Below are 17500 nucleotides of genomic sequence, written 5' to 3'. Positions count from 1 at the left end.
TCTAAAGCAAAGATCACCAAACATCGTCTAACATAATCCAGTCATCCTCTAACATCAAATTAATAATCTGAAGACATCTTCCAGCATCGACCATCATCTAACCCACCCTCAACCAAACTGCTCCTCCTTCTGATCAATAGAAAAGACATTGCCTGTTTTAAAGCAAACACTGACTTTAAACTTAACTGTGCTGAGCGAACATAAACCAAGCAACCTTCATCCAACCTGAACCGACGGGTACGTTTGCTTGTGGCGTTAGCTCCGTCGTTAGCGCTACTCACACAGCGTTCATGGCGTCCTGGATGAGCTGCATCCAGGTGTTGCGCTCCTCCTTCGAGCCGGCCACCACCTCCAGCATCTCCGGCCGGTCGGCGCCCGCGCTGATCAGGAAGATGCCCCGCTCCTCGTTGGCCACCTCCCGCACGATCAGGTTGTGGAGGGAGAGCACGGTGGAGCGCTGGTCCTGGAGGGAGGGAGAGAGGGGAGGGGGAGGGGGGAGGGGAGGGGGAGGGAAGGGGGGAGGGAGGGGAGAGAGGGAGGGAAGGGAGAGGGGGGAGGGAGGGGAGGGAGAGGGAGGGGAGAAAGGGAGGGAGGGGAGAGGGGGAGGGAGGGGAGAGGGGGAGGGAAGGGAGAGGGGGAGGGAAGGGAGAGGGGGAGGAAAGGGGAGGGAGAGGGGTGAGAGAGAGAGAGAGCAGGAGGGAGAGGGGGAGGGAACGGGAGGGAACGGGAGGGAGAGGGGAGGAGGGAGAGGGGAGGGAAGGGGGGGAGAGGGGGAGGGAGAGGTTGAGAGTGAGGGGGAGGGAGAGTGTGAGAGGGGGAGGGAGAGGGGAGGAGGGAGAGGGAAGAGGAAGATAAAGGGGGGTGGATAGTGAGAGAGGTTCAGAAGAAGAGGATGGGGAAGGAGGAGAGGAAATGAGAGCGAGAGGAGAGGAAGGAGGAAGATGAAAGGACGGCAAAAAAAAAAAGTGAAGAAGAAAAGAAGATGTCAAAGTGGACGGAGAGAACATGATGGGACCGAGAGGGAAGAGAGAGAGGCAGAAGGAACAAAAAGAGTTAATTGGACTCTGATTAGATTGTGGATGATGTCGTTCTCCATGTTATTCAGTCTATCAATCAAAGTGCATTATTACTACAATTCATTAAATATCCTGGTATTTTAAGATAACCATTGATTATTGATATCCATGTGTTATAAAGCGAGAACAGAGACAGTCCATACCAGCGAGGCAAAGGCATATTTCTGATCTTTTTCTTGGAGGAAGACAAAAACATCGGAGAGAAGGAGTGCAATGACATCTGGGGAGAGAAGAGAGAGAGAAGTTAGCAACACGAGAAAACCATTGCACTTTGCGAATCATATATCCTATGACTACTAATGTGTCTGTGTATATGTGCGTGTGTTTGTTCAAGTGCATGTGCGTATGTGTAGGTTCCAGGTTTATCGGTGTCTGGTGTATCTATTTGTGTAGTATATATGTGTGTACTCCTCTTCCTCAACCTTCATGTTTGTTTCTGTATGTCTGTGTTCTCCCCTTCCTGTCCCTCCTCCCCCTACTTCTCCAACTCCTCTCCCTCATCCTATCCCCCTCCTCCTCCTAGCCCTTCCCCCTCCTCCTAACCCTACTCCTCCTCCTCCTCTTTCTACTCCTCTTCCTCCTCCTCCTAACCCTACTCCTCCTCGATCAACTCTTCCTCTTCCTACTCCTGCTCCTCTTTCTCCTCCACCTCCTCCTGCTCCTCCTCCTCTTCTACTCCTCCTCCTTTCTCCTCCTCTTTCCCCTCCTCTCTCTCTTCCTCCTCCTCCTTCCTCTCCACCTCCTCCTCCTCCTCCTCCTCCTCCTCCTCCTCCTCTGCTCCTCCTCCTCCCTCTCCTCCTCCCCCTCCCTCTCCTACTCCTCCCTCTCCTCCTCCTCCTCCCTCTCCTTCTCCCTCCTCCTGCTCCTCCTCCTCCTCTCCTCCCTCTCCTCCTCCTCCTCCTCCTGCTCCTCCTCCTCCTCACCCTTCATCCTGCCCTGGCTGTTCTTGAGCTGCAGGGCCCCTTCCCGGAGCAGCCTGCGGCCCCTGATCAGGTCCTCGCGGGCAAACATCTGCCCGCTCCTCATCCTGGTGATGGACTTGCTCTCCATGCGGGCGTGCACGTCCTCCAGGCGCCGCCGCTTCTCCTTCTCGTTCACCCGCGTGTCCACGGCCGCGAGCACCTCCTTCACCGTGGTCAGGGCCTGGCTCAGCTCCCCGTGCTCCTCCTCGGACTCTGCAACGAGAACGCAGAGGTGCCCCCTGGTGGTCAGAGGAGGGACTGCACCAGTAGAGCTGTCGGGTCATACGTCTCGCTAAAGTTATCTTTCCTCCCTGGCCATTGGTCTCAAAGGACGCCCACAACTATATATACATGATTTGGTTTATATCTCATCTTTTATCTGGTGTTTGTCGCCCCCTTTTGGATAAAAAACATGACACGATGTTTATGTTTGTCGCCCCCTACAGGTGACAACACACGGCACAACGCTATATCGAATCCTATCTAATCTCCAAAAAACTGTGAAAAGTTTGTAATGCTGTGGTTCTTTGAAAACACAGAAGGCGTCAGAGTTTCTCCGGTGTAGATTTATGTGGATGATAGAAATCAAGGATGCTTGCTACATTCTCGTACCACAGCTTACGTTATATCAGCTCAGCAAGGTTTTAACCTGAAGATGGCAGCACATTATAAGTAGTCTAGGAGCGGCTTGTGAATACTACTATAGAGATTATCTTTGAACTGTACACGTGTGTGTTTCTGTGTATGTGATTGTGTATATATATATATATATATATATAGATATGTGTGTGTGTGTGTATGTGTTTCTGTGTATGTGATTGTGTATATATGTGTGTTTCTGTGTATGTGATTGTGTATATATGTGTGTGGGCGTGTGTGTGTGTGTGTGTGTGCCTGTTTGTCTGTATGTGTATGTGTGCGTGCGACGTGCGTGCGTGTGTTTCTGCAGCCTGTAAGATTAGCAGCAGGCTGTTAGTAGGCTTCTGCTCCAGCTATAAACAGGCTCTAGAGACAGATTAGCAGGACGCACTCAGCAGGAGGGCCGCTTGTTACACCTGGAGTGAGCGCATGGGGGGAGGGGATCGGGTCCTAACTACCCCTCTGATCTGGAGGTCGAACAGATGAAGTATTGGGAATCTGGTTTGCATTAATCCTCTCAGTCCAGGCTTCCGGTTGTGCAATTCAACATGAAACGTGAACGCTCTCCTTCTCTCTGTAGGCTGCAGAACTTCAACTCAATAATGTCCATAATGTTTACATACAAATTCTACTTTTACCTTTTATTTTTACTAAACAGTGTGTGTGTATTGAGAGATTTTTTTTTTAATAATAATTTTATCTTTTTCATTTATTCTACTTTACCCGTTCTGTACTTCTGATGCCTGATCTCTCATCTACTGTATGCCATGTATCTCTGCTTTGGACAATTGTGTGTTGTATAAGTGTATATTGTTGTTGCACAGGAGTTGTATGGATCTACTCCTTCATGGAAAAGAAAGGGCTGAAGAGAGATTCCTTGCCATCCTTCGGGTTTAAAGGATTTCCGCATATGTTTTTTGTGTGTTTGCGTTGCTCTAATTAGGTGGTTAACCAGGGAAGAAAACACCCAGAATTCACTTGTTATGGGCAGGACAAGCGTGTCCACACTTGTTATGAACGTATGAAGACCACACACAATGCATCACTTTGTTGACCGATTCACATCGATGGCCAAGCTACAACAACAACAAAATTCTTGAAACTAGGTGCCTGTTTTTGCTGTAAGAATGAATGTAAAGCCTGAATGAAAAGAGTTTTAGCGCTAACAAGTGCTAATACCATTATCATGATCAGATTAACAGGAAGTGAACGGTGCCTACACAAAGCTAACACAGTGCTTACAAGTAGCTAATAGCAAGCTAACCGTCAGTGTACTGCAGGATCCTTTGAATCAGCACCGGGTACTTTGTGATCCTCTGGGTCACTAGCAGAATGCATTCTGGGATACCAAGCCTTCGCACGACACTGCTGCTCATCTTTTTCTGATGAAGAGAAGATGGGAGAAGAGAGAGAAGACAGAGAAGCAGGAGAAGGGGAAGAAGAGAAAGAAGAGAAAGGGGAGAGAAAAACGTGATGAGTGAGTAGGGAGTAAAAAGAGAAGACATCTCATCAACGTTATGATACAAGGAAAGCCACTAGACAAATACCATACTGGTACCATACTGGGTATCATACTGGTACCTGATAAGTAGTACTGGGACCAGTTCTCACCTTGTAAATATTATACTGGGAACCATACTGATACTTGATAAGTGAAACTGGGACCATGTCTAACCTTATAAATACTATACTGTGTACTTTACTGGCACTTTGCTGACACTTGATGAGTAGTATTGGGACTAGGTCTCACCTTATTCATACTATACTGGGAACCATACTGGTACATGATGAGTAGTACTGGGAGAAGCTCTCACCTTCACAGACACCTGGAAGTGCTTGTCTTTGTTCAGGAGGTCTTTGTAGAAGTTGACTGCCTCGTTGTGACACCCACAGAAGCGCCCGTAGACCCTCTTCATTAACTCCCCGCTGGCGCCTGAGAACTGCAGCAGGACTGGACGTCAGAACACACACCAGGATACCTACAGCTAGACGGCGGACGTTGGGCTTTGAACCCAGGAACTCTCGCCTCGGGAGTCAAGTACCCTAATAACTGGAATGTGATGATTGGATTTTATTTTGAGGAGTCATTTGGCTTGTTTTGCATAATCTGTTGTTTTAGATTAATCAGACACACATACACAACCACACACACACATATACACACACACATACACAGTATGCACACACATTTTATGTTTCCGATATCTTCATTTAGGTTGTTTTGAATGCACAGAAAGCTATAGTATAGCTAAGAAGATAATAATGATTTTACCATTCACATTACACCCACATGAACACATGAACTGATGTACAGCACATTCAACTACAAAATAAAAACTCTATTCCTCTCTCTCCCTCCCCCATCTCTCTCTCTCCCTCCCCTCTCTCTCTCTCTCTCTCCCCCTCCCTTCCTCTCTCTCCCTCTCCCTCCCCCCTCTATCTCTCTCTCCCTCTCTTTCTCCCCCTCTCTCTCCCTCCCCCCTCTATCTCTCTCTCCCTCTCTCTCCCCCCCCTCTCTCTCCCTCCTCTTCCGCCTCCTTCCCTCTCCCTCCCCCCTCTCCTCCCTCCCCTCCTCCCTCTCTCTCTCTCTCCCTCCCCCCTCTCTCTTTCTCTCCATCCCCCTCTCTCTCCCTCCCCCTCTCTCCCTCTCTCTCTCTCTCTCTCCCTCATCCCTCTCCTCTCCCCCCCCCCCCCCCCCCCCCCCCTCCTCCCTCACCCCCCCCCCTCCCTCTCTCTCCTACCTGTCCCAGCAGGAGGTCTCCGACCCGGTGCACCACGGCCCCGCCCTCGACGGCGTCGGGCCCCGCCCTGCGCTCCCTCCTGTCCAGCAGCAGGGTGAGGAAGAGGGTGTGGATCTCCAGCAGGTCGTCCAGCCCGGGGAACATCCTGTCCACGGCCGCCTGCTCCAGCTGGGCGTCCCTCAGCAGGCCTTTGCCGTACACCTCCGACATGATGCGCAGCGTCCGCACGTGATGCATCTCCGTCTGCATCAGCTCTGTGGGGGAGGGGGGGGGGGGGGGGGGATTGTCAGCATGGTGGGAGGGATGGGAGGGGGGAGGGGTGTGTGGGTGTGTGTGTGTGTGTGTGTGTGTGTGTGTGTGTGCGTATACAGTGTGTTTGTGTGTGTGTGTTTGTGCGCATACTGTGTGTGTGTGTGTGTGTGTGTGTGTGTGTGTGTGTGTGTGTGTGTGTGTGTGTGTGCGTGCGTGTATTTGTGGGCGTGAGCATGGGTGTGTATGTGTGTGTGTATACACAGTGTGTGTGTGCGCGTGTATACAGTGTGTGAGTGTTTTTGTATGTGTATCTGTGGGCGCGACCACCTGTGTTATACTATATGTGTGTGAGTGTGTGTGCGTGTGCGTGTGTGTGTGTGTGTGTGTGTATGAGTACCTACAGTGTATTTGTATATACAGTGTGTGTGTGTGTGTGTGTGTGTGTGTGTGTGTGTGTGTGTGTGTGTGTGTGTGTGTGTGTGTGTGTGTGTGTGTGTGTGTGTGTGTGTGTGTGTGTGTGTGTGTGTGTGTGAGTGTACAAGCTAGCTTGTGTGCATGAGTGTACACATCATGTGTGTGCGTTTGCGTGTGTTACCGTAGATGACGTCCTGCCTCTTGGTCTGGTCCTTGGTCAGGGTGTCCAGGAGGCTCTGGTCCACGGTGAAGGTCCAGGAGTCGGCCTCCAGCTCCTTCACCTCCGCCTCCAGGTCCTCCATCAGCTGCCGCTCCTCCATCTCGGTCCCTGGAGCACAAACACACACTGTAACCACTAAACAAACACCAGGGAGTGTTTGTGTGTGTGTGCGCGTGTCTGTGTCTGTGTGTGTGTGTGTGTTTGTGTGTCTGTGTGTGTGTGTGTGTGTGTGTGTGTGTGTGTGTGTGTGTGTGTGTGTGTGTGTGTGTGTGAGTGTGTGCGTGCGCGTGCATGCTTGCGTGCCTGCCTGCATGTGTGTGTGTGTGTGTGTGTGTAGGTATGTTTGTGTGTGTATATATGCATGTTTGTGTGCGTGCGTGCTTGTGTGTGTATATATGCATTTGCGTTTGTGTCTGTTTGTGCGTGCCTGCGTGCGTTTGTGCGTGTGCATGTGTGTGCGTGCGTGTGTGCATGTGTGTGTGTGTGCGTGTCTGTGTGTGTATATATGCATGTGCTTTTGTGTCTGTTTATGCATGCCTGCGTGCGTGTGCATGTGTGTGTGTGTGTGTGTGTGCGTGCGTGCGAGCGAGCGTGCCTGCGTGCGTGTGCATGTGTGTGTGCTGACCTTCGTCTATAAGCGACTCCAGGGACTCTGTGACGGGCTTGGTTCTGCTCAGGGAGTCCGTGGACTGGGAGAGGTACCGCAGACTCTTGATGGGGCCGGACATGTCGTCAAACACCGGGCTGCGACACAACAAATACACAATGTAACACAAACGAAAAAACACGCAACAAGAAACAGAAAGACACAAAGTAAATGTGACAACACAACCAATAACCAACACACAACACAACAAATACACAATGAAATGCAACACAAACGAACAGGCACGCAACATGAAACAACACAAACAAGAGATTACGAGGCACAACCGACACACATACAGAACACATAACAAGTCAGCATAATTTGAAATAATTTTTAAAGCAACAATCAGACATAAACGTGAGGATCTACAACCAACAGAAAATGAGACAGACACACACATGGCAACACACAAACACAACACACAAACACACCCACCCAGCAATGTTGCTGATGGACAGGCTCTTTGAAAGGTGGTTGCCATGGAAAGGCATGACGGGTCGCCGTGACAACGGACCCAGGTGCTCATCCGGCGACAAGATGGCCGACCATGGTCGGTCCCTCATACCGGGTGCTGCATGGACAGGGGGACAGAGAGTATCAGTATATATATATGTAAAATGAAACCCTTTTAACGTCATTCATCTCCGGCGAGCCCTATCTGCAGGTCGGGACCCGAGGTTGAGAAGCCCTGATGTAGAGACTTACCTCTGTTCCTCAGTGGGACCACAGGGAAAGAAGCAGAATCTGGGAAGACTAACTGTTGCTTCTGCTGTTTGCTGTGGCTGTTGCTCTACGGACAGAGAGAGACAGAGACAGAGAGAGACATTACATAATCACATCATATACAGATACAGGTGTAGTTGTACTTCTGTAGTAACTAAGGTGTAGTTAAACAGGTGTAGGTATACAGGCGTAGTTATACAGATGTGGATGTACAGGTGTAGTCTTTTAGGCGTGGTAATACTGGTGCAGCTATATATTTTAAGTTGTAGAGATATAATCGAGAGGTTTATGTGTACAGTTGTGGTTAATACAGCTGTATAATACAGGTGAAGATGTCCAGGTGTAGAATACAGCTATAGATAGTAGTTGTACAGGCGTAGTTGGACGGTTGTAGTTGTACAGGTGTAGGTGACCGATCATACCTTTATCTTGACACGGAGGCAAGGAGGCAGACTCTCTGAGCAGCCTTTATGGACAGAAGCATTACACTCTGGAGAGAGAGAGAGAGCGAGAGAGAGCGAGAGCGAGAGCGAGAGAGAGAGAGAGAGAGAGAGAGAGTATTCATAAGGCTTCATCAGATAATACAACACAGTAGTATACCACAATATAATATCCTGCATTTCCATTGAGCATGTGATGATGATATTACAAAAATGTCCTACTTCTAAAATATACTTTAAGTCTAAATTATGTTTAAAGACATTACTTATAAAAGCACATTTATAACAGTTAGCACTGACCAAAGTGCTGTACATAGTGCATTCAGTAGGTAAATGTTGATTGTTCTCTGTCCCGCTTCAATAAGTCATTATAAAGACATAATGTAATGTAAATGTATGCTAAGGGCAGCCAGGCAAAGCAAGAGCAGCAGCAAGGGTGTGCCAACATTGTTTTAATGTTACCCATTACGCTACATGTTGTGCAGTTTATTAGTGACTAGCCAGCCAATAAGCCCAGATAATGAGCTCTAATTGTAGTTCCTGGAGCTATTGTTCTTTATTGAACCTCCTACTTCTCCTGGTCGTTAGGAACATGCAGCTCAGTGTTCTCCTGCTACACAGCTGCTAAACATCTGTTGATGTGATGCAAAGTTCTTATTCCGACCCAGTAGAACACAACCCTGCTCACAACTACATAACTACAACTCATAGAGGCGATATCATGAGTATTCAATCAATGCCATCAACCGCACTGTATCATCTATCTCAAAAATGGAAGCAACTAATTAACAACTTCATGATCATCCAGGACATTTCTATACCTGCCACCAATGCTGATATTACACACGTCAGTCGATTTTTAATCAACGGTTTCCCGGAGACGCGAGGCGGACATGACAGTCTTACGTGAGCAGGTGAAGAAGTCTTTGGCGCTGAGGGCTTTGCTACAGATGACGCAGAGCGTCGCCTGCGGGGAAGACGACGGACTGAAAACATGACCGTTCAGCGTCTTCTTCTCTTTCTCCTAACATGGGAAACGTGGGAAGTGGAACATCAAACATCAGACTAGCACTGGTTTAATGGTGCAATGTCAATTGCAAGTAGTTCAGCTGGTAGCACATAGCCGTTGTCTAAGCTAGTTGCAGTTTGAACTTGTCTAGGCTACTAGCAGCTAACAGTTGTCTTAGCTACTAGCAGCTAGGGGTTGTCTAAGCTATTAGCAATTTTCTAAACTAGTAGCAATTAGCAGTTACACAATTGAATAGCAAAAATCAGTTGTCTGAGATAGCAGTAGCTAGCGGTTGTCTAAGCTAGTAGCAGTTGGCGTATTTGTTAAGCTAGAGGCAGCTAACCAATTGCCAATTAGCAGTTACACAATTGAATAGCAAAAATCAGTTGTCCGAGCTAGCAGCAGTTAGCAGTTTTCTAAGCTAGCAGCAGCTAACGGTTGTCCGAGTTAGCCGCGGTTAGCGGCCGTATGAGCTCACCCTGCTCTTCCTGGTCATCTTGTTCTTCAGGTAGCTGAAGGTCCGGCCCACTCTGTTCCCGCTGCGACCCTCGCTGTCGCTCCGTAGAGAACCGGTGTCCTCCTCTGAGATACTGATGCATACACACGGGTTAGCCGTGGCAATAAAGGTTGTGTACACAATGAAGGCAAATATGTTTCACCTGTAAGATGCAAGACTTACCTGTAGGCCAGTGAGCAAGAACCACTGGAAAATGGCCTCATACCTGGAAACAGAAGGAGAGAGTTTAGTAGGCAGTAGGAAGGAGAGGTAAGGATACAGCAGAAGAGAGGTAAGGGGACAGTAGGAGAGAGGTAAGGCAACAGTAGGATAAGGCAACAGTAGGAGAGAGGTAAGGAAACAGTAGGAGAGAGGTAAAACAAATTAAAAAAACAACACTATCCTTGGCTGCGCAGCTACATGGCCTTTGGCCAACGTTGGGATTACAGTTTGATTAGGAAAAACTGGTTAATAGAAGTAGAATAGAGAGGGTTAGAGGAAGTTTATTGCCTCGACTTTTACTATACTCATCACTTTTTCAAACATTTGAATTACAACAAATCTTTACATCCTGTAAGAATCCTGTCCTCTGAAGATACTGGGCTTGGTAGTTGGTAGCAGCGGTCGAAAGAGATGCCAACTATTGTTCTGCTCCTAACAGACTGACAGCTAGCACAAGGTGCTACCGCTGCTAACAATAGCTTCTACAGGGGCCGCTAAAGCTAGCATACTTACTCAGGTTATCCTCATCGTCACTAGAGGAGGTCTCCCCGTACAGAAAGAGAGGTTTGGACTTGTTGAGGATAGGGGAGAGGTTGAAAGAGAAAGATATGCGCCTCTTTTCCCGCAGGCGTACTGCGCGGGTTTAAGAGGAGGAACGGAGAGAGAGAGAAGAAACGCAAGCAAGGATTGTCAAACGAGAGACGGAGATATGTGAAGGGAGCAGGGAAAACAAGAAGATAAAGAGATATCACTGTTACAGTGTAACTACCCAGAGAAGCACCTAACCAAACCTACTGACCGTTTCAACCCAACACAACTGTCATTCATCCATCCACCCAACTAGTCACCCATCTGACCATGTGTTCACCGCTCCAACCCAAATCCATGAATCCATCCATCCTGCCACTAACCCAACTCAATCTATTAGTCCATTCATTCATCCATCCATCCATCCATCCATCCATCCTAACACTCATCCATCTTCATATTCACTTTTATACCTTCATTCACCGCCCAATCCAAATCGTCCCCGAACCCTTTCAACCACTAACCCAGACCACTAATGTCTGTCATCCACCCATCCATCCAATCACCCCTCCATCCATCCATCCATCCAATCTCCCCTCCAGCCCCCCGCTCCGCCGTGTGAGGCTCTCGTACCGTCGAGGTCTCTCTGGCTCAGGGCCATCATGGACACCGACTTGGTGAGGGGGAGGTTCATGGGGGGACAGCTGTGTCTCAGCGGCCGGATATACTTATACTTCTGGGGGGACAAGACTCAGTTAGGATACAGTTAGATAGATCTGAGACTCAGTTAGGATACAGTTAGATAGGTCTGAGACTCAGTTAGGATACAGTTAGATAGGTCTGAGACTCAGTGAGCTAAGATACAGTTAGATAGATCTGAGACTCAGTTAGGATACAGTTAGATAGGTCTGAGACTCAGTGAGCTAAGATACAGTTAGATAGATCTGAGACTCAGTTAGGATACAGTTAGATAGGTCTGAGACTCAGTTAGGATACAGTTAGATAGGTCTGAGACTCAGTTAGGATACAGTTAGATAGATCTGAGACTCAGTTAGGATACAGTTAGATAGGTCTGAGACTCAGTTAGGATACAGTTAGATAGGTCTGAGACTCAGTGAGGATACAGTTAGATAGGTCTGAGACTCAGTGAGCTAAGATACAGTTAGATAGGTCTGAGACTCAGTTAGGATACAGTTAGATAGGTCTGAGACTCAGTGAGGATACAGTTAGATAGGTCTGAGACTCAGTTAGGATACAGTTAGATAGATCTGAGACTCAGTTAGGATACAGTTAGATAGGTCTGAGACTCAGTTAGGATACAGTTAGATAGATCTGAGACTCAGTTAGGATACAGTTAGATAGGTCTGAGACTCAGTGAGTTAGGATACAGTTAGATAGATCTGAGACTCAGTTAGGATACAGTTAGATAGGTCTGAGACTCAGTTAGGATACAGTTAGATAGGTCTGAGACTCAGTTAGGATACAGTTAGAAAGGTCTGAGACTCAGTTGGGATACAGTTAGGCCCAATCCCATTTCTACCCCTTACCCCTTCCCCTTACCCCTCCCTCTTGTGTTGAAGGGGTAAGGGGAAGGGGTAAGGGGTAGAAATGTGATTGGGCCTTAGGCCCAATCCCATTTCAAAACAAAACAAGGGGGAGGGGGAGGGGGTAGAAATGGGATTGGGCCTTAGAAAGGTCTGAGACTCAGTTGCCCCTTTCACACCGCCGCAAAATCGGGGCCGGTTCCGGGCCAGTTCGGAGCTAGGGCCAGGGCTTTGGTTTCACACCGCCAAAGATCCGGCTCCGGCCCCTAAAAACCGGTTCAACTCTGGCCCCGCTTTAGAGCTGGGCTAGAACTAGAACCGCTTTTACGCCGGGGGCAGGGGGCGGAGTTATCCGTACCTTCATAAACAGGAAGACCAACGAAGACCGGCATTTTTTAAAACACCGAAGTAAACAATGGACGTGAATCCGTGTATGGTTCTTTTTTGTTTTTTCTGATTTTGTTTTAAATCGGAATATTCAAAGAACGAACCATACACGGATTGAATCGAAGACGAAATTGTTGTTGTTGTGTTTGAAACTGGCGCGAGGGTTCTTCTGCGCGCCTAACCTGACGCTTGATCATTGTGTGGTGGTTCAACGCGTCAACGCAGCCAGATGAGTCCATGTCCATGCAAGTGAACGGAGCGTTCCCTCTTCGTCATAACTATCAAACCAAACATCCTTCACATTCACCGAGCGAACATTATGAAAGTAAAATGCACATTTCTCGCTAAAAATGTTTCCATAAACGCATTTAATGGCGTAACTATGTTACTATTTCCACCCAGAATAAAGAAAGATGTCGACCGTATGCTTCTGTCCAAGCTCACTAGCGGAGACGTTTGCAGTGACGTCATGACGTTGCTCACGCCGGCTCCATGGCTGGCTCTGGCCGGTGTGAAACCAACCGGTTCTTAACTGGGGTAAGGCTGGAACCAGTTTGGAACTGGCCCTAGCACCAGCCCGGAACTGGCTCTCGGTTCTTTTTGGTGTGAAAGCGGCAAGTGAGTTAGGATACAGTTAGAAAGGTCTGAAACTCAGTTAGGATACAGTTAGCTAGGTCTGAGACTCAGCGAGCTAAGATACAGTTAGATAGGTCTGAGACTCAGTGAGCTAAGATACAGTTAGATAAGTCTGAGACTCTTCTTTGAACCAGGCTCTTCGTTTGGACTCAGTTAGTTGGGTCTCAGACAAAGTTGCTTAGGGCCAGTTACCAAGGACCAGTTAGCAAAGACTAACTGGTCCTAAGGTAAAGAGACAACACACCTCGACGAGGTGGAACCAGAACTGGACTCCAACACACAACCGGCAAAGATAAGGTTTCTATTTGCAGTTACACTGACTTTCTTTTCCATCTTATCTTGTCATTATTTATATCCAATAAGTAATTCACAGTTTAATCGGCACTGTTATTGAAAGGAGGAATAAATGAAGAGCTGAGAGGGGACAGTTGGGATTATGGAAGACGGGGTTATGATGAAGAGGAAGGGCACCTCCTCTGATAATCTTCGGTGACCACCCTGCTCCCGGCGGAGGGGGACGCGGGCCCCTCCCTCCGCCCCCTCCTGCCAGCTCCTGGGGGGCGGGGACAGGGGGCCGGGCCCCCGCGCTGAGGCCCCGCCTGGCCCCCCGCCCTCTCCGCTGAGGACCTCCAAGCTGTAGCTGTACACACAAACACACACACACACACACACACAGGCACATACACACATACACAAACATACACACACACACACGCACGCATACACACAGGTTAAGAAAAAATGAAACACACCAGTGAAGAGAGACACACACACAGACACACACTAGTATACACACAACTTCACAAGTTCGGACACACCCCATTTCAGACACACACACACAAAGACACAAGAGTCTAGAAAGACACACCATTTCAGACACACACACACACACACACACACACATACACACACAAACACACACTAGTATACACACAACTTCACAAGTTCAGACACACACCATTTCAGACACACACACACACACACACACACACACACACACACACACACACACACACACACACACACACACACACACACACCCACACACACACGTCCCATCTTAGACACACACACGCCAGTGTAGACACACACGCGGTACCTCCTGTGGTTCATGTCTCCGTCGGCCCCGCTGCTGCTCCCGGGCCCCGCGGCGTTCCTCCCGGGCCCCCAGCTGTGGCGGCGTGGCGGGGACAGCGAGCGTCTCCCGGGGCGCAGCAGCACCTCTGTCACCCGGTCCTGGGCCTCGTCGTCCGCCTCCCCGGGGGCTCCCGCGGGGCCCGGCTCCTGGGGGCCCCAGTGGCCGTCTCCGGGGGCCTCGGCCTCCTGGCGGCTGTCCGGGCTGCTGGACGGGTCGTCCCCCGACGACAGGGAGACCTCACTGGTGCTGTCGCCTCCCGTCAACACCTCCTCACCCTGGGGGAGGGAGATGGGGGGGGGGGGATAGAGAGAGATGGGGAGGGGGGGAGGGAGAGATTGAGGGGGAGGGGGGTAAGAGAGGAGGAGGGAATACAGAGAGAGATGGGGAGGGGGGAGGGAGAGATTGAGGGGGAGGGGGGTAAGAGAGGAGGAGGGAATAGAGAGAGATGGGGAGGGGGGGGAGGGAGAGATTGAGGGGGAGGGGGGTAAGAGAGAAGGAGGGAATAGAGAGAGATGGGGGGGAGGGAGAGATCAGGGAGGGGAGAGATGGAGTGAATAGAGAGATTGCAACATGTGGGAGATAGATGAGGAGGGGGAGAGAGAGAGGGGGAGGGTGGGAGATAGAGATTGGGGGAAGAGAGATGGGATAGGGAGAGAGTTGGAGGGAATGGAGAGAGATGTGAAGGGGGAGAGCGAGATGGGGAGAAAAGGAGTGAGGGAGAGAGGGGGAGACAGGGAGGAAGGGAGAGGTGGGGGAAGGGAGATTTGGAGAGAGGAGGAAAGAGATGGGAAGATAGACAGCAAAGAGGGGGAGAAATAAATAGAGAGATAGAGAGAGATGAAGAAGAGAGAGAGGGGGAGAGAGAAGAACGAAATGGGGAGAGAGATAGAGTTGGAGAAAATGAGCGATAAAGGGGAAGGGTAGACAGAGAGTATTCGTAAGGCATCATCATTTTCCATAAAGTAATACCAACATATTATCAGGCATTTCTTGTGGTGTCTTATGATAATAAAGTGTCCTTACAGAGCCACTGGCAGACCCATTGAGATCACATCACTGGTTTCACTGAAACCACGTTATTAAGTATTTCAGATGAGGAACAGACACTAGACGACGCAGGTTCGTCAGGTTACGTAGGCGCTAACTGATAAGGAACCTTTTCTACTTCACTCTTAGAGATAATAATAAGGGTAATTGTTGTAATTGCTCGAAATAATTTCTATCGATTCATAAATAATTCTTCCCTGGCAGAAAAATATGCTGTAAGGATTATGACTATATCAGCATCTATTGTGTGATATATGCTCGTTTTTCTGAATGGAAAAGAGCTTACTGTGACCTAACACAATCTATGGGTATTGAACGGAAATGTGTGTGCACTTTGGTGTGTGAGTTGTTGCATGCAACCAGGCACATCAATAAGACACCTGGCTAAAACAATGAACAAATACCGCATTTACAGTCTCATGGGAACACACACACATACACACCCTCATTCACATACACACACAGGCGTGGGAAGGTAATTCGGAGGTGTGATTTTACAGGAAAGGGCAATGCAGACCAGCTGCAGGCCACACACACACAATATGGAGAGAGAGAGAGAGAGAGAGAGAGAGAGAGAGAGAGAGAGAGAGAGAGAGAGAGAGAGAGAGAGAGAGAGAGAGAGAGAGAGAGAGAGAGAGAGAGAGAGGGAGAGAGAGAGCCAGAGAGAGCCAGAGAGAGAGAGAGAGAATATCAACATGTTATTCAATGAAAGTAAATTAAAAGGCCTGGATTAAACGTTTTGTGTTAAAATATGTTTATGCAACACGTCACTAAACTGATGTCACAAGGTAAAACTAAACAGATGTTTATGTAAGAATTCCTGAGCAGCTTGCGATTGCCCGTCCATGAGGGTCTGTGGGTGTGTGTGTCTGTGTATGCGTGCGCTTGTGTGTAAGTTTGTGTGCGTGTACGAGTGTGTCAGCCTGACTCCAGAGATGTGTCACCTTGTTAACTGTAACTCTGGTCCTGACAAGACGGCTTTGTCGAGCACGTCACACACAAACACACACACACACACACACACACACACACACACACACACACACACACGCACACACACGCACATACACACGCACACACGCACGCACACACGCACACGCACGCCTGTCGGTCCCTGGACGAACAGGATTTGACTCTGCGCCAGGTTTCCGTCAAACAACCGATGGAGGTCGTCTTCGCCAGGATTCGGTGTGTGTTTACACCTGTTGACCTCGGCTTACCTTAATGAAGACGTTGTCATTTCCCGTCTCGACTCCTGGAGAACTGTCCGTGTCGCTGACCGAGTCACTACACGCGCCCACGCTCCTGCTGCTCGGAGAGGGGGAGGAGCCTGAGGCACAGAGGAACAACCACATCAGGAACGAGGAACTCATCGGGACTGGCCATGAACCCTTGTGAATAGCGTCGGTCAGACATGAATTAATAGCATCACAGCCGAAGATATAGTACTTGGGCGAGCTCGGACTCACGTAGGAAACACAGCTCATAAGGACCGCCGCTAGAACCCGACACTACATGAAAGTCCCTCTCTCTTTCAAACGACTTTCCTGTCAGAACTGTCCTGCCCATAAAAGCATAAACAGCTCATAAAGACAAAATAAAAAGACAATAAGCTTACAACCAGCTACACCGCAGCAATGCTGTGGAGTATCCCCACCGATACACATGGTGTGACAGATCACATGATATCACACACTAAAACTATGTGCTAGCATTCTCTCCACAACACAACCCGTCTGCAGCCTCCCTGCCTTCTATCTGTATGTATACCGATGGTGTCGTTGTGGTAGCAGGTTTCAAACCTGATCACAAGCCTGACCCTCAAATCCAGAGATGGGGGGCCCCGGGACACGTCTTCATTGAGCCCTCATCACAATATTTAGGTTGTGGACCTTAAGAAATACCTGCTCTAGCCCGGTTTGGCTCTCGAGACGCAGAATGGGAACCCACAGAGTGGACCAACAGAAACCTTACATAACAGAGCAATAGGAACCAACAGAACCCTTACATAACAGAGCAATAGGAACCAACAGAGCCCTTACATAACAGAGCAATAGGAACCAACAGAGCCCTTACATAACAGAGCAATATGAACTAGCAGAACCCTTACATAACAGAGCAATAGGAACCAACAGAGCCCTTACATAACAGAGCAATATGAACTAGCAGAACCCTTACATAACAGAGCAATAGGAACCAGCAGAACCCTTACATAACAGAGCAATAGGAACCAACAGAACCCTTATATGACAGAGCAATAGGAACCAACCGAACCCTTACATAACAGAGCAATAGGAACCAACAGAACCCTTACATAACAGAGCAATAGGAACCAACAGAACCCTTACATAACAGAGCAATAGGAACCAACAGAACC

The 17500-nt window shown here is 48.8% G+C and overlaps 1 protein-coding gene across 4 annotated transcripts in view; it reads right to left on the bottom strand.

Moving 5' to 3' along the window:
* LOC115558476 (A-kinase anchor protein 13) overlaps positions 1 to 17500 on the bottom strand; it is a 36432-nt gene that overhangs the window by 10119 nt on the left and 8813 nt on the right. For 3 of the 4 annotated variants that reach the window (XM_030376633.1, XM_030376634.1, XM_030376636.1), the window contains 18 exons: positions 16344 to 16453; positions 14038 to 14351; positions 13410 to 13578; positions 11005 to 11107; positions 9805 to 9847; positions 9604 to 9715; positions 9023 to 9140; positions 8099 to 8166; positions 7659 to 7743; positions 7389 to 7524; positions 6930 to 7048; positions 6266 to 6412; positions 5419 to 5672; positions 4492 to 4617; positions 3942 to 4059; positions 2000 to 2251; positions 1220 to 1296; positions 282 to 463 (listed from right to left, as the gene is read on the bottom strand). In XM_030376633.1, the coding sequence (XP_030232493.1) occupies positions 282 to 463; positions 1220 to 1296; positions 2000 to 2251; positions 3942 to 4059; positions 4492 to 4617; positions 5419 to 5672; positions 6266 to 6412; positions 6930 to 7048; positions 7389 to 7524; positions 7659 to 7743; positions 8099 to 8166; positions 9023 to 9140; positions 9604 to 9715; positions 9805 to 9847; positions 11005 to 11107; positions 13410 to 13578; positions 14038 to 14351; positions 16344 to 16453 (2533 nt within the window). The remainder of the gene's footprint in view (positions 1 to 281; positions 464 to 1219; positions 1297 to 1999; positions 2252 to 3941; positions 4060 to 4491; positions 4618 to 5418; positions 5673 to 6265; positions 6413 to 6929; positions 7049 to 7388; positions 7525 to 7658; positions 7744 to 8098; positions 8167 to 9022; positions 9141 to 9603; positions 9716 to 9804; positions 9848 to 11004; positions 11108 to 13409; positions 13579 to 14037; positions 14352 to 16343; positions 16454 to 17500) is intronic. The other variant, XM_030376632.1, reaches the window with a different exon arrangement.

The sequence above is a fragment of the Gadus morhua genome, chromosome 14 (genome assembly GCF_902167405.1).
Source record: "Gadus morhua chromosome 14, gadMor3.0, whole genome shotgun sequence".
NCBI classification, from domain to species: Eukaryota; Metazoa; Chordata; class Actinopteri; order Gadiformes; family Gadidae; genus Gadus; species Gadus morhua.
This window is presented reverse-complemented; position numbering and strand designations above follow the sequence as displayed.